The 13,021-nt window shown below is 49.9% G+C and overlaps 1 protein-coding gene across 15 annotated transcripts in view; it reads right to left on the bottom strand.

Moving 5' to 3' along the window:
* Positions 1-13,021, bottom strand: part of RBFOX2 (RNA binding fox-1 homolog 2) — a 162,924-nt gene that overhangs the window by 69,124 nt on the left and 80,779 nt on the right. Inside the window, exon 2 of one of the 15 annotated variants that reach the window (XM_052668256.1) lies at positions 7,448-7,578. The exons of 12 other annotated variants lie outside the window; for them this stretch is intronic. In XM_052668256.1, the coding sequence (XP_052524216.1) occupies positions 7,448-7,474 (27 nt within the window). In that variant the 5' untranslated portion in view covers positions 7,475-7,578. Of the gene's footprint in view, positions 1-7,447; positions 8,304-11,286; positions 11,395-13,021 lie in introns of those variants that run through there. 2 more of the 15 variants (XM_052668255.1, XM_052668254.1) reach the window with 2 other exon arrangements.

A 13,021-nucleotide genomic window follows, 5' to 3' on the forward strand; every position in this document is an offset into this window, starting at 1 on the left:
CTCTCCTTTCTAGGGACGTGCTTCCATTGCTCTGAAGGTCACTGTTGGGTTTTAACTGCACACAGAAACAGCCTCGATAGATATCATTAAGCTTTCCACTGTGCTGCAGAGCCTCACGATACTTCCATGTGGGCTTTTCCCCTTGACCAAGGCAGCACCCAACAGCTGCGCAAGGCTGCTCAGGAAAGCCAGCTTCGTATTCATGAAATTCTTCTCACTGCCCTACACTCCTGCAGAAATTGGCTTCAAAACGAAGTACTGAGCTGTCAAATGGCAAAACTTCTCTGCAGATAGCATTTCAAGGAGCAGTCAGATCAATCAATTGCTACCTCCCTCCACGCCTTCTGGATCACAGCTCCTGGAATACCAGCAGCAGCACCACCAAAAAGATGCTGTTTATATTAAAAATATAAAATAGCAATCACAGCAGTGTAGACCAGAGAGTGACAACAATCCCGCTGCTTCGCCAGCAGTCAGTGCCAGGATTTTACAATTCTGCTCCCAGTCACCACCACAACTGGCCTCTGTATCACTGAAAATGAAAAAGGATCCAGTAAGAAGCCAGACCCAGCCTGGCCCTGAAAAAACACCTCATGCTTTTCTATCCTATTAAGGGACCTCACGCACAATGTAAGCAAAATACACTGGAAGCTAAGCAATTACCTCACTGAGTAGTTTAGAGCAGGAGCCACCATTTTGCAGCAGACATCAAAATAACGAGAGCTCCTCTGCTGACAGTGCAGCTGCGGATTACTCCCGTGATGGGCCGTGTACCAGCACCAGCACACTAAGGTGGAAAGAAGGCATCCAACCCAGGCAACTAAAAAAGGAAAAGTTCACTAAAATACAAAAAGAAAAACGTGAGGAAGGAAAACAACATTTAATCCCAAGAGCTCCCAAGGACCTCTCATGACTCAGAAAATAAATGTAAACAGATGAAGAATTTAATTTGGATCATATCAGCCCTAATGGCACGCAAATGGCAGAGCAGGCACCCTGGGGAGAGGGAGGGAGAGATTTGCCATAGATCAGGTTACTATCACTGACAGCTGACCTAAAACATCACAAGATCTCAGCAGGCTCTGCCAACAACTTTCAAAGGTGCAACCTCCTTCTTTAAGAGATGAGATGTGAAACACTTAATTTCGTAACTGAGAGCAAGGAGGAAGGAGATCCTGGAGCACGAGTGCGTAACTGCTCAAGATGATAATCCTCTTTGCTTCAGAAGGAGGACAATTAACTGAAAGCAAGAAATAAGCTAAAGCGAACCATTTCTTTCAAGATGTAAAAGTTTTAAGCCAAAGCAACGAGAACATCAGGAACTGGAATTGTTCTTGCTGGTATGAAAGCACTGCGTGGCATAGGGGCAGGCAGTTGCTATGCCCCACAGACACGTGCCTTCGAAACAGAGCGACCAAACACACTCGTTCCTCGGGAAGCTGGAGACCCAGCTGGCTGGACAGACTCCACACAGTCATTCCCCCAGCTGGGCCAGCACAGCCCGTGGACATGCTCCATCACTGTCAAACTTCAGAAACATTCTTCAGTTTCTCCAGAACAACCTTCAGCACTTAGTTTTAACTTTATCTTGTCTGAGCTTCTCTGTTTTGCTGGAAGTGACAGGGTAGGCAATGCTGACAACTTGCAGGCCTAGCCAGGTGCCGAACAGATCACTGCTCCAATTCACACTGCTGTTCTGCAAGATCCTCTCCAGCTCCATGTAACCATGCCGGTAAAGCTCATTTGTCTGCTACTAAAGCTGCAGTGAGAGCTGATGTTCAAAAGTGGCCAATGACAGTGTCATTAATACCTATAGCAGCCAGCGTATTGTTCCATAAAGTCCTTTGCTTTCCTGCATCTTCGAAACACACTAGGAGATTAAACAGGCAGGCCAGTACACATGAAAAAACTCCTTCAAATCCAGGAATTAAACAACAGTGTTTATTCAAGAGAGCAATACTCCAAAAATCATTTAAGATGAACATGTGATGACAACCTATCAGTGTTAGCACTTTCCCTAGCATGCCTAAGATGCAAAGCCTTTCCAGAACCCCAGAATTCCCTACCACAGTGTAACCAGGACTACTTCCACATCACGGCAGTGATCGATTTTTGGTGACCGCAGAGGGAACAGTATCAGCAACTGCACTGCTCTGCGTTCTGCTTCTGCTGGAATCACTGCAGGAACCAATGGACTCAGGAAGGTGGATCAGATGCAGTTAAGAGCAACTCCTAAACCACTTCTGCTGCACGGCTGCAGGCAGCCCAGCCACACGCTCACACTTTGGCAGCGTGAGCCAGGAGGCTCAGCATGCTCTGCATGTCAATCACAGGAGGTTCCTTTCTGCCACCGACTTACTTTCTCCAAGTCTGAGGTCAGATAGCATCTCAGAACAACTGTATGGCAAGGCACTGAGTCTCACAGCCAACCTAGAGCCCTACTGCACTTCAGAAAACACTCCACCCCTTGATAACCTACGTAGAAGAGTGAATTTTATCTCCCTTCATGCTCCTTCAAGATATTAAGAAATTACTATTAGCCAGCTCCAGCTGTCCTTCCCCTCCACGTGACACATCAAGCAGCTCAGAGCTTCAGTGTCTCTCTCTGGCTTTCTGGTTGTGCTTTATGCAGCAGACAGGCCTCATGGCTTCTATCTGATGGAATGGGAATGGGCCTGGCAAGCATTCTCCCCAGCGAGCTGGAGCCCGCAGCCCCCAGCACAGCTCTCTCCTTGCTTCTGTACCACACTCACTGTAACTCCCGCAGCTTGTTGTCAGAACTAATTAAGAGTATTGCTAACAGCAAAAAAGGAAAAAAAAAAAGTCCTAAGAAATCACATTTGAGCCAAAAGCTGGGGGACAGTTACACTACTGCCTCTGCTGCCTCCTCACAGAGGGCTGATTTTTGGGGGCCCCTCATTGTGGCCAAAGCTGCTATCAGTCTGCCTAAAGCTACAGTTTCAGAGTTGATGGAAAACACAGCTCAGAGATCCTTAATCTGATGTAACATGATTTATTTAAGTTCGTCTCTCACTTTCTGACAGTGCATCAAGACATCAGCAGCCATGGTTTTTTTTCCCACCTAAGTTCCCACCAGTTCACTTCTTCTCACATCCCTTCCAGTACATTAACCAACAACAACTTTGAAGACTTATAGAGTCCCTCCAAAAATTACTTCTTAGGATGCAGGCTGACAGAAAGCCTTGGATGACCCGAACTCTTTGCGCCACCAAGGCCTGCAGCCCCCTTGACCGCATTCTGCATCACAGTCATGCTGGTACCGACACTCTTGGGGACAGTGATCCAGCTGAGAACCATTCCTAGCACAACCAAATGAGAAAGTAAATTAATAGCGGTCCAGGAGCAGCACTGCCAAATGGCAATGGGCCATGGGGAGCATAGACACAGCCACATTCAGTCAAGTGTAAGACTGAACTAATCGTGAAACAGCATTTTTTGGAATTCCCAAAGATGGCACCCCATGGCAAGCACAGCACCAAGCAGAGATTACTCTTCAGACACTTCATCAACTGCTTTTACCACATACTCATTCAGAGCCTGGTCCAGAGCTCCCAGTCACCCGGAGCAGAGAAGCACACCAGGCTCAGCCCAAAGCCTCTGGCATTCCCACTTCCCTGCACACCATGTCCTTTCAGCTCCATTGCAAAGGTCTAAGCTCACCCAACCCCACCACCAAAACACAAGCCTCAAAGACAAATGTATCTAAGAGGGATTCCTAGAAATACTTTTTCTCCTTTTTGTGCTGCTTTGAGACAGCAGAGAGCTTCATCCTACACTGAGGTGAGATGTAGATCTGAGAGTGGTTTTGCATACCAATTCCGTAACCAAATTTAACAGTTTCATCATGCACATAAAGAAAGGCAAGGGAAACAGTTAGAGCAAACTAATGTGTACAAGATATTTGAACACTGAGCAAAGCTGCCGTACCACAACGCCTTACAGCCCAACCAACAGCTGCAAATAGTCTGATTTACTAATTTCACCAAATTTCCATGCTCCTCCTCTATCTCCTGATTCAGGCTGGAAGGATCCTCCACAGGACAGCACAGATTTAGAACTCTTCCTATTGAAATTCTGAAGTCCTTTCCCCCTGCTGCCCTATTTATCTAAATTATATTTTTCAGAGCTGGAAAGGACACAAGTTGGAAAACAAAAGCCTTTCTTATTTCTGCTCCCTAATATTCCTGAGTCCTCTGCATAATCATTCAGTTTTGATAACCCCCTTTTATACGCCATACTGAACAATAGCAAAAATAAGAAAGGCTACAAAGAACAACAAATCAAATTAAGGGTTCTGCTATTCATTGAGGGTACATGAAACAAAGGAGGACTAGCACTATCCAAGAAATCAGACCTCCTCTCCAAGGCATTTTTAAATTGCTCTCTAAGTAATTTGAAGCAGATTTTGCTAGTAGGACTGGAGGGAGAATGCAGGCTTCGTATAAAGGGCCTCAGCAAGACCCGATAGGTGAATGATGGTCTCTGCACCATATTGGGCAAACTCTGATTATCTAAATCTTAGTTAATCAAAAGCAGTTACGTGAAAGTCAAAAATGCCCTCCAAGCCAGAAAGCTCAGTGAGATCAGGACTAACAAAGCACGTAGAAAGCCTGAACTCCCCAGGACCATGAGTGCAGACTGAATTTTAAGCAGGATAACAGGAGGAGAGGGTTTTAACAGTATCCCAGCCTCCCAACCCAAGGGCAGGTTTCAGAGCCTGCTAAAAGATTACCTTTGCAATTACTTGGACATTTTTGGTGTCTCCTTGCACCCTCAGATTACAGAATACTCAGACTGCAGTTCCACTTTGGCATTTACAAACTGACGACTCTGGGAGAAAGTCTCCATTACAGGCAGAGCTGGTAGTGCCACCTACTATTAAGGCTGCTGATACTTCCCATTACAAGACCCTGCTTTCAGTTCTTCACAGCTCTGAAAAAACATCCAAACTCTTACTCGGGCTATCTGCATTTCTATTTCATCTCTATATATATGAGGCTCACTAACATTTGGTTTTGCTTATCTCTTACATTCTATTAAGCTCGTTGCTAGCAAAGCTACACACAATGGTCCAAAAAAAAAAAAAAAAAAAAAAAGCTAAAATTATATAAAAAAAAAATAATCCAGCATACACAGTCTGTAGCAAAGGGAAGAACAAATCTGTTCTTTGCATTTATCATGGAAAGAACAAACGTGGACAAAGTTCAATATGAAATATTAGGAAAGATTTAGTAACGCGTGGAAAACAAAGGACTTGGACTGTCAGGGCAGGCAACAGCACCACAAATGTTTTAAGGCAGGCTGCTCAAGCCCTCCACAGCAACGGTTTATGTGCCATCAGTTCTATCAGGAAATAGGAACGCTCCTGAGGACTACTGGCAGTGCCACTCACGTCTCATTTTCTGTGATTTCATGCTCTAGTTCAGGCCTCATCCACAGCTTACAGGAGCACAGGCCATGCCAGATGTCTGGAGACCAGCAACAGCAGAAGGATGACCCGTCTCCTGCACTTTCAACTATCCCCTTTGTAGGGATCATGTAGCATCGCACAGCAGTTACCCACTGCAAATACAAACAAATAATGATCTAGAGATATAGAAGAAGGAAAGTAAGTTGGGACTAGGAGCCTGAGAGCCAAGAGGACATACAGTTACATGGGAAGAAAGAGATAAGTTTGACTGCAGTAGGAGCAGGAAAGGATGGACTTGGACGGGACAAGCTATTGACTGGAGCTCATGCAGAATCAGTGAAAAGATCCATCTCACCTCAGCCATTCATGCCAGGGTCACATAAGGATGGAAGAGAAAACATGCCTATTTGTGCATGCCTAACATTGCGAAAAGTCACCATTCCTCTGCTGTCAGCAAATCTATAAAACCAACTGGCAAACACACATCAAGCCGGTCTGTACAGAAAACGACAGCTAATTACACATTCAGGGTAAGTGGCAGAGGTCTGTGGGATGCATCTGGATCGGCCAACCCTGCTACTGATACTGGCAGAGGTCATCGCGGTGCCACATGGACTGGAGCTGGGGGGATGGGAGGAAGGCTGTCTGGTTTTTCTTTCCTTTTTTTTTTTTGTGGAAAAAAATAGCAGGCACTCATGTGATTAAAGACCATCAGAAATAGGCACAGAAATACAGAGAGCAAACAAAGGTTTCCTTCCTAACTTAAAATATGGAAATGCCCTAGAACTGAAGTGCCTTCCCATTACCATCTCGATACTCTCAATTCAGTTAATGAATAATGTTGCTGAATCGTATCAACAGACAGTTTTGCAAAGCAATATAAATAAATCCATCAGATATTTTAAACAAATCACGCTGCTGAACAGACCCTGCGTTTGTCCTATTTTCTCTTCTATATGCAAAGCACACTACTTTTACACGGCTTTCATTTGATCATTAATTGCTCTCGCTTCTGGGAACCCTACAAAAGCAGCCTATCCACTGCAAAAACCATCCCACATGGCACAGCATCACAAAGCACTCCGTAGCAGCAAACTAAAATGCATTTGGGAGGAACGTTAACATCTTTCTACTCAGATTCCAGGAAGAAGAGGATCTGACTACATCCCTTCAAGTATTATTCAAGACCACACTGAGGCAAAATAACCACTTCCTCACGAGTATTTAGAGGAATGCCCTTTAGTGAATCCTGTGACTTTGCAGCTAGGAGGGAAATAGGTCAGGCATTCTACCTGAAGCAGTTAGTAAGCCCAGAACCAGAAAATAAAGAAAAACAAACAATAAAAAAAGATCACCTCCCCCCCCAACCCTCTTTGCACTGGTAATGGAGGGAATATTATAGTAAAATGATGGTCAATACTAATTAAATGCACCGCAGCCATCATAAATGAACAGCTTGCAGTGAAAGGCATTAGTGATATTAAGGGCTCCTTCCTTCTCCAGCCTCCAACTGAGGATATTTTGGGTAGCTCGCTGCAACCTTCTGCACTAATCTAGATACTTCACAAATTATCAGTTCCTAAGATAGCAGTAAAACAGCATTTCAAATTACATAGCTCTTCATCCGAGTAGGAAGGCATGCACTGAGGCAAACCCATGCCCCCTCCTGTCCCAGCTCCCAGGTATGTGGGATCAGCTTCCCAACCACTTGCAGAAGATACGCGCTGCGGAGCAGCGAGGTTTTTTCTAAGACGAGGACTGAAGGAAATGGCACTGCCGTATCAGGTTCCTTTTGCACTGCCATCCCTCCTAGGCAATGCTACATGCAACTTCTGCCATCCCGAGGCTGCCCTGTGAGTTTGCTTTTACTCCGGCACATCTGAAAGCGCTCAGGAAAGGTGACAAAGGGAAAAAGCCCTTAAGAATAAGCCTTTCTTCACCAGCAGTTAAATTCCTACTTATCCCAACAGTTATAGACACAATCCATAGGCCCACATCAAACAAACAAGTCCTTACATCAGGGCAAGCGAGCTGCAGGTCCATCCTTCAATCTCCGGGGGAGATTCTCCTGGAAAAGGGCCTGGCCAGGACTCCTCTCACACAAACCTCTGCTGCTGACATGGTGCCCGCAGCGCTAAACCGAGGTCCTACGACAAACAGCAGAAGGGAGGCAAGAACTAGGGGGTACACAGAGGCAGAAAGTCAGGTAACGCATAAACAAGCACCGCGTTCAGAACGGCAATGAAAGAAAAAGAGCATGAGGCCGTGGGATACAAGAAGAGCAATCCCCTTCAGACAGCTCATGCAGGGGGGACACCAAACCAAGGAGCAAATAGCAAATAAGCTGAGGGAGAGGGGGCTGCCATCCTCCAAGCAAGGAAAAGGGCTGGGGAATAGCGGTAGCTCCCAAGAGAATCCCTCAATGCGTGGAAAAAGCTCTTTCTTCACCACCACCCCCCTTTTTTTGAGGGAAGGGTGGGGAAAGGGGGAAGGAGGAGATGCTGGAGCATCCAGCTTGCTAGAGGGAAGGAGATCCCAAAGAAGCGATACGGGGACAGGAGGAGAGGCTGTCCTGGCACTTGGGCTCCCCTGCAGACAGTTCAAACAAAGGAGGATGATCTCCTACAACAGGATGCTTCGCACATTTGCGAGGTGGCTGTCATGATGGGCATCGTCTCTGGTCCCCAAATCCACCCCCACTGCCTGAGCCCAGAGCGAGCACAGACTACTGTCATGGGAGGTAGGGAGACAGGGGAAAAGAACAAGGCAGAGTAAAGAAAAGGAGATAGAGAGGCCTTTAATGAGTCAGCTGCTGCTCCGATTTAAATAAGATCTCCATTTATGGAGCTCTGTCATTTTTTCTTAGGTTTTTTTTTTTTGGTTTTTTTTTTATCATTGGCTGAACGAGCAACTTTGGGCCGTGCAAGGTTGTCTCTAGCTGCACATGGGGTCTGGGAGGGAAAGGGTTATGGAAGGGGGAAGGGATGAAAACCTCTGGAAAAAATGAGACTGCTCGCTGGTTCGTTTTAACAAGGACATAAATTAGTCTCAAAGCCACAAACGCCATCACCTCCCTGAGCCCTGGGCAGAGCACAGCGAGCGAAACACGTGCCAAGATAAACGGCTCTGGCTGGAGCCGCTGAGGGGTGCTGGGGGACAGGAGGGGGCACGCCGGCAGCAAAGGCACCTCGGATGGTGCCACAAAATGGAGCCCGGTGATCCCACAACCTCACAAAAGGGGACCTTCAGATGTTCCTGCCTACACCCACATCAAAAGGCAGCCACTCAAGGCGGAGAAGGAGGGAAACCGGGGTGCTGCAGGCTGGAAATAGCAGCTTTCCCCGCTCTGGCTTTAATTACGGCGAGTAGCCCTTCCTCCTCCTCCTCCTCTTCCCAGCTTGGAAGAAGGCCCGCGCGCAGGCAGCAGCCCAGGTGAAAGCTCCATCGCGGCAGCAGGGAGGGGAGCAGACAATGGCGGGGTGATTCATTACAAAGGCACACGGCCCTGCGCGCAGCGCTGCCACATGGGCTGTGGGACTCCCGACAGAGGCAGAGCTCCCCTCCCGCCCCCTGAGATGCTCAACACCTTCCCCCTCTCCCAGCTCTGATGGGAAACAGATTCGGAGGAAAACGCCAGCACGGCACTGGGCTGTCCAAGAAAGGGAGGGCTTTGTGCTCCGCGCAAGCCAGCAGCCTCGCCATGCACCACAAGGAGAAAAAGCCCTTAAACGTGGAATTCCCATCCACCCAAGAGTTTCTCTTTCATCTGCAATTAGCACATGTTGTACTGGGCTCCGTTTAACACTCATTTTCACCGATTTAGGATTAAGCGGGGGGGGGGAGGGGGGGGGTGAATCAGAGCAGGGTGCTTTCTGTTAATGAATCTGAGCTCTTGCTCTCAATTAGCTATTTAGGTTTCCTCTTCTTCCCTTCCAGCACCTCCCGTCTATCGCTATTTCCATTCTCCTCACCAGCTGCAATCTACCTTGTCTCACCATCCCCTCGTGCCTATACAAGAGCTCATCTCCCAGATTTCCAAAGGAAACGGGCAAGCTGCTCCCTAAAAAGCAACAGACAAGGCAGACAGCGGCGTCTGGAGATGGAACCAAGCAGAGCAAGGCACTGCTACAGCAATGCTGAATTCATTCAGCAGCTTCAGGTACCAGCAACGTGGACTTTTCATAAGCTAAATGGAGCCCCAAGGAAGCAAGTTCACAAGCTGTGAATGAGGCCACGCCACTGCAGCATGCTGTGGACGGGGACATCGCCCTCAAGATGCCACCGTCCCCCATGCAGCCCAGCACTGCGGTGCTCACCTAAACGAGCATCATCATCATCATCCCCAGAGCCCCAGCCAGGGGAAGCCCAAGCTCTGCTCCTTACTGTTGGGGTTTTCTCACACGTGCATCTTCCTCAACATCAGTGCATCACTATGCAGTGCAAACCCTGCAATCCTAGCCTGGGTACTGCATGCTCTTAAGACAGCTATAATGCAAGGTCAAGCAATGCGAACAACGTGCGGTCCACAAGGAATCTAAGATCCATTACAGTAGGAAAAGACCACTAAGGTCATCTAGCCCAATCGCATCCCAAAGCTCTAGGTGAATTTCCACTCGCCCTCCCGTTTCACCGAGTGCTCCAGCAGCACCCCATCCTCCCCAGCACCTCTTTCTCCAAATCAGGCAGCTCTGAGGTGCCAGCTCCCAGGCACACACTGACCGCACACGCTCAGCGCCATCCCGCACTGCATAACGGTGGTGGCAGGGAGCACCCTGCATATAAAGCTGTGCATAGCAACTCCAGAATGCGCCCATGGGCATCCCCCTCCATCCAGCCTGGCACAGCCCGAGCATGTAGCCACACACAAACGGACCCCGCCTGCGAAGAGACAGCTTTTCTCCCTCACTCACGGAAGTGAACATAGGTTCAGAGTGCCTCCGGAGATTTCTGCAGAGCTCTTCAGCCTCAAAACAGAAAGCCTCCGTCCAGATATAAAGGAATCAGTAATGGATGGGACGAAACAGCAGGAGCAGAGGTGGGGCTTGGGAGATACCTTACTACATAGGACAGAGACCCATTTTTCAGCCCCTGACAATGGAAGTGGGATGGGAGATGGAAGGGTCAGAGAGGGTGTCCCTCCCTGCAGCAGATTGCTCGGCCCCGTGCAGCGGGACATGCAGAGCTCGGTCAGGGCTGGCACAGAGGGACACAGCCGGGGGCAACGAGTGCAGCCAGGGCTACAGTGTGCATCTGGGTAGGAAAATGCAAAGCTCCGCAGGAAAGAGAGAAGAAAAAACCCGAACTGAAGAAAAGTTCCTTGTGAGAGCTCTTCCCTCCACCTCCCCTCAGGAATATCCCCCCAAGGTTCCCAGCTCTGCAAGGCACTGCGGGGCATTATATAATGCCCAACTCCAAAGGATTCCAGCTCTGCGATGCCGCTCTCCTCCTCCCTTTACCACCCCCCCCCCCCCCCCTCCGGTGGCGACTTGCAGATGCCATGCCAAAAATAACAAGTTTTTTTGTTGCTTTTTTTTTTTTTAAAAAAAAAAAAAAAAACCGACCCAAATCCCAAACCATGTAGCAGCCTTACAAGGCGAGCAGCGGGCGATGCACACCCCTCGACCGCCGGGCAGCTCTCGGTTCCGGGGGTGGCCGCTCACCTTTGTGCTCCCGGGTCCGGCGGCCGCAGCCCCGCTCTCCCTAGAGGGCAGTGCGGGACCCCCGCGCCAGGTGAGCGGCGGAGCGCCGGGGCTCTCTTGCACCCACCCCCCACCCCCCCGGGCTCCGGCAGAGCCCCGCGCTGCCCTCTCGCCTCCGAGACAAAGCCGGGCACGGCAGCCGCCCGCCAGCCTTACCTGAGTTACCATTTTCTTTTTCTCCATAAACCAAAATGGGGGAAACCCGACAACAAAAGAGGAAAAAGGGAAGGGAGAAGGGGAAAAAGGGGGGGGAGGGGGAAAGGGGGGGAAAGAGAGGGTTAGGAAAAAAAAAAAAAAAAAAAAAAAAACTGGGAAAAAAAAAAAAAGCAGCAGCAGCCCCGAGGAGGCAGGCAGGCGGGCGGGCGGCGGGTGCCTGCGCTGCACTGCCTTGCCGGCGCGGTGCCCCCCGAGCCCTTTTTCCTCCCTTTCTTCTCTCGTGTTCCTCCCTTTCTTCCCCCTTCCTCCCGCCGCCCCCCCCCGGCTCATCCAGATGGCTGCGGGAAGCACCGCCCCCGAATGCCGAAGGTAATTAATGCGAGCCAGGCCCGCCCCCGCCCCGCCCGCCTCGCCCCGCCCGGCCCTGCTCCGAAAGGGGTTCCGCGGCTCCGGGAGCTCCGGCCGCCCCCTGCCCGGCGGAGCGGCGCTACTCCGGGCCGGACGCCGCGGGGCGGAGGGGCGCGTCCCGGCGCGGGGTGCCGAGCTGTCAGCCCCGCACAAAGGGGAGCGGAGGGGGTGCGCGGCCCGGGTGCTGAACCGGAAGCAGTAGCAGAGCCGGGAGCTGCGTTTCGTTCGTGATAAAAACCGGAGGGCGCCGGGCTCCTTCCCAGCCTGCTTATTTCACCATTTCCGCACCTTCCCATTTATCTTCAGTGAGCATCTGGCCCTTACTACCTCCGCATCTGAGCTGCCCGCGGCTGGCAGCATTCCTTCCCTATAGAGTCCAGGAAGGGCCCACTGCTGGTGCCTCACAGAGCAGCCGGACCCCAGACACCCAGATTTCCCCAACATGCTACACAGAGATGCCAAGCATCGGGCACGGTTCCTCAGCCAGAGCAGAGTGCTGAGCTGAGCTGCCCTTCTTCTTAACCCCAGGCCCTCAAGGGGCTCCCCAGGCTTTTCCAGCAGAAAAGACACCGCAGTAACACCTTTCATCCTTGTTTGCCCTCCTTTGCATTTGTATCCCCTGTTATAACTTACACTTAGATATATACGCCTAGTGGTGATTCTTCACGGCCTTGCGTTGCTGTGCTGCTCCATGCTGCTTCCCAATCTGATGGCTGCAAACACACCTCTGCCTCCCTCCCTTCCTCCTGTTCAGCCAAAGGGCAGCAGGAGCACGCCTCGCAGCCCAGCTCCCTCCTTTGCTGTGAAAAGCCCGAGCAAGCTGCTGCCTCACTGCTCTGCTGAGATGCAGAGAGCCCCAGCGGGCAGCCCGCTGTGTGGTCCTCTGGGAGGCAGCCAGGCCCCACACGGCCCCATGGGGCTCTGACTCAGAGTCCATGTTCTCCTGAGTTATTTCATCCTCTCCACTAACTCACTTTTGAAGACGCTACAGGTTTGCAGGCTATATTGCACAACCGGGGAAAGTCTTGGATTTTTTTTTCTCCCTCTATTACAAACCTGAGATTCCACAGCGCAATTCTGGGTCAAAACACGGTGACCTCCTTATCCCTTCACCATGGCAAAGCTCTGAGTTTTAGCTACGTGCATCTCGTCTTCAGCCCTCTGTAAATCAATCAAACTTAATTCAACTTTAGCATTCACTCGGTTTCCACTGTGCCACAGGGTGGAAATTTCTTGTCACAGATGGAAGGGTATAGCACAGACCTTTAGAATCACAGAATCATTAAGGTTGGAAAAGACCTCACAGATCACCTGGTCCAACAGCCAG

Source organism: Tympanuchus pallidicinctus, unplaced genomic scaffold, assembly GCF_026119805.1.
Source record: "Tympanuchus pallidicinctus isolate F22 unplaced genomic scaffold, pur_lepc_1.0 scaffold8, whole genome shotgun sequence".
Taxonomy (NCBI): Eukaryota; Metazoa; Chordata; class Aves; order Galliformes; family Phasianidae; genus Tympanuchus; species Tympanuchus pallidicinctus.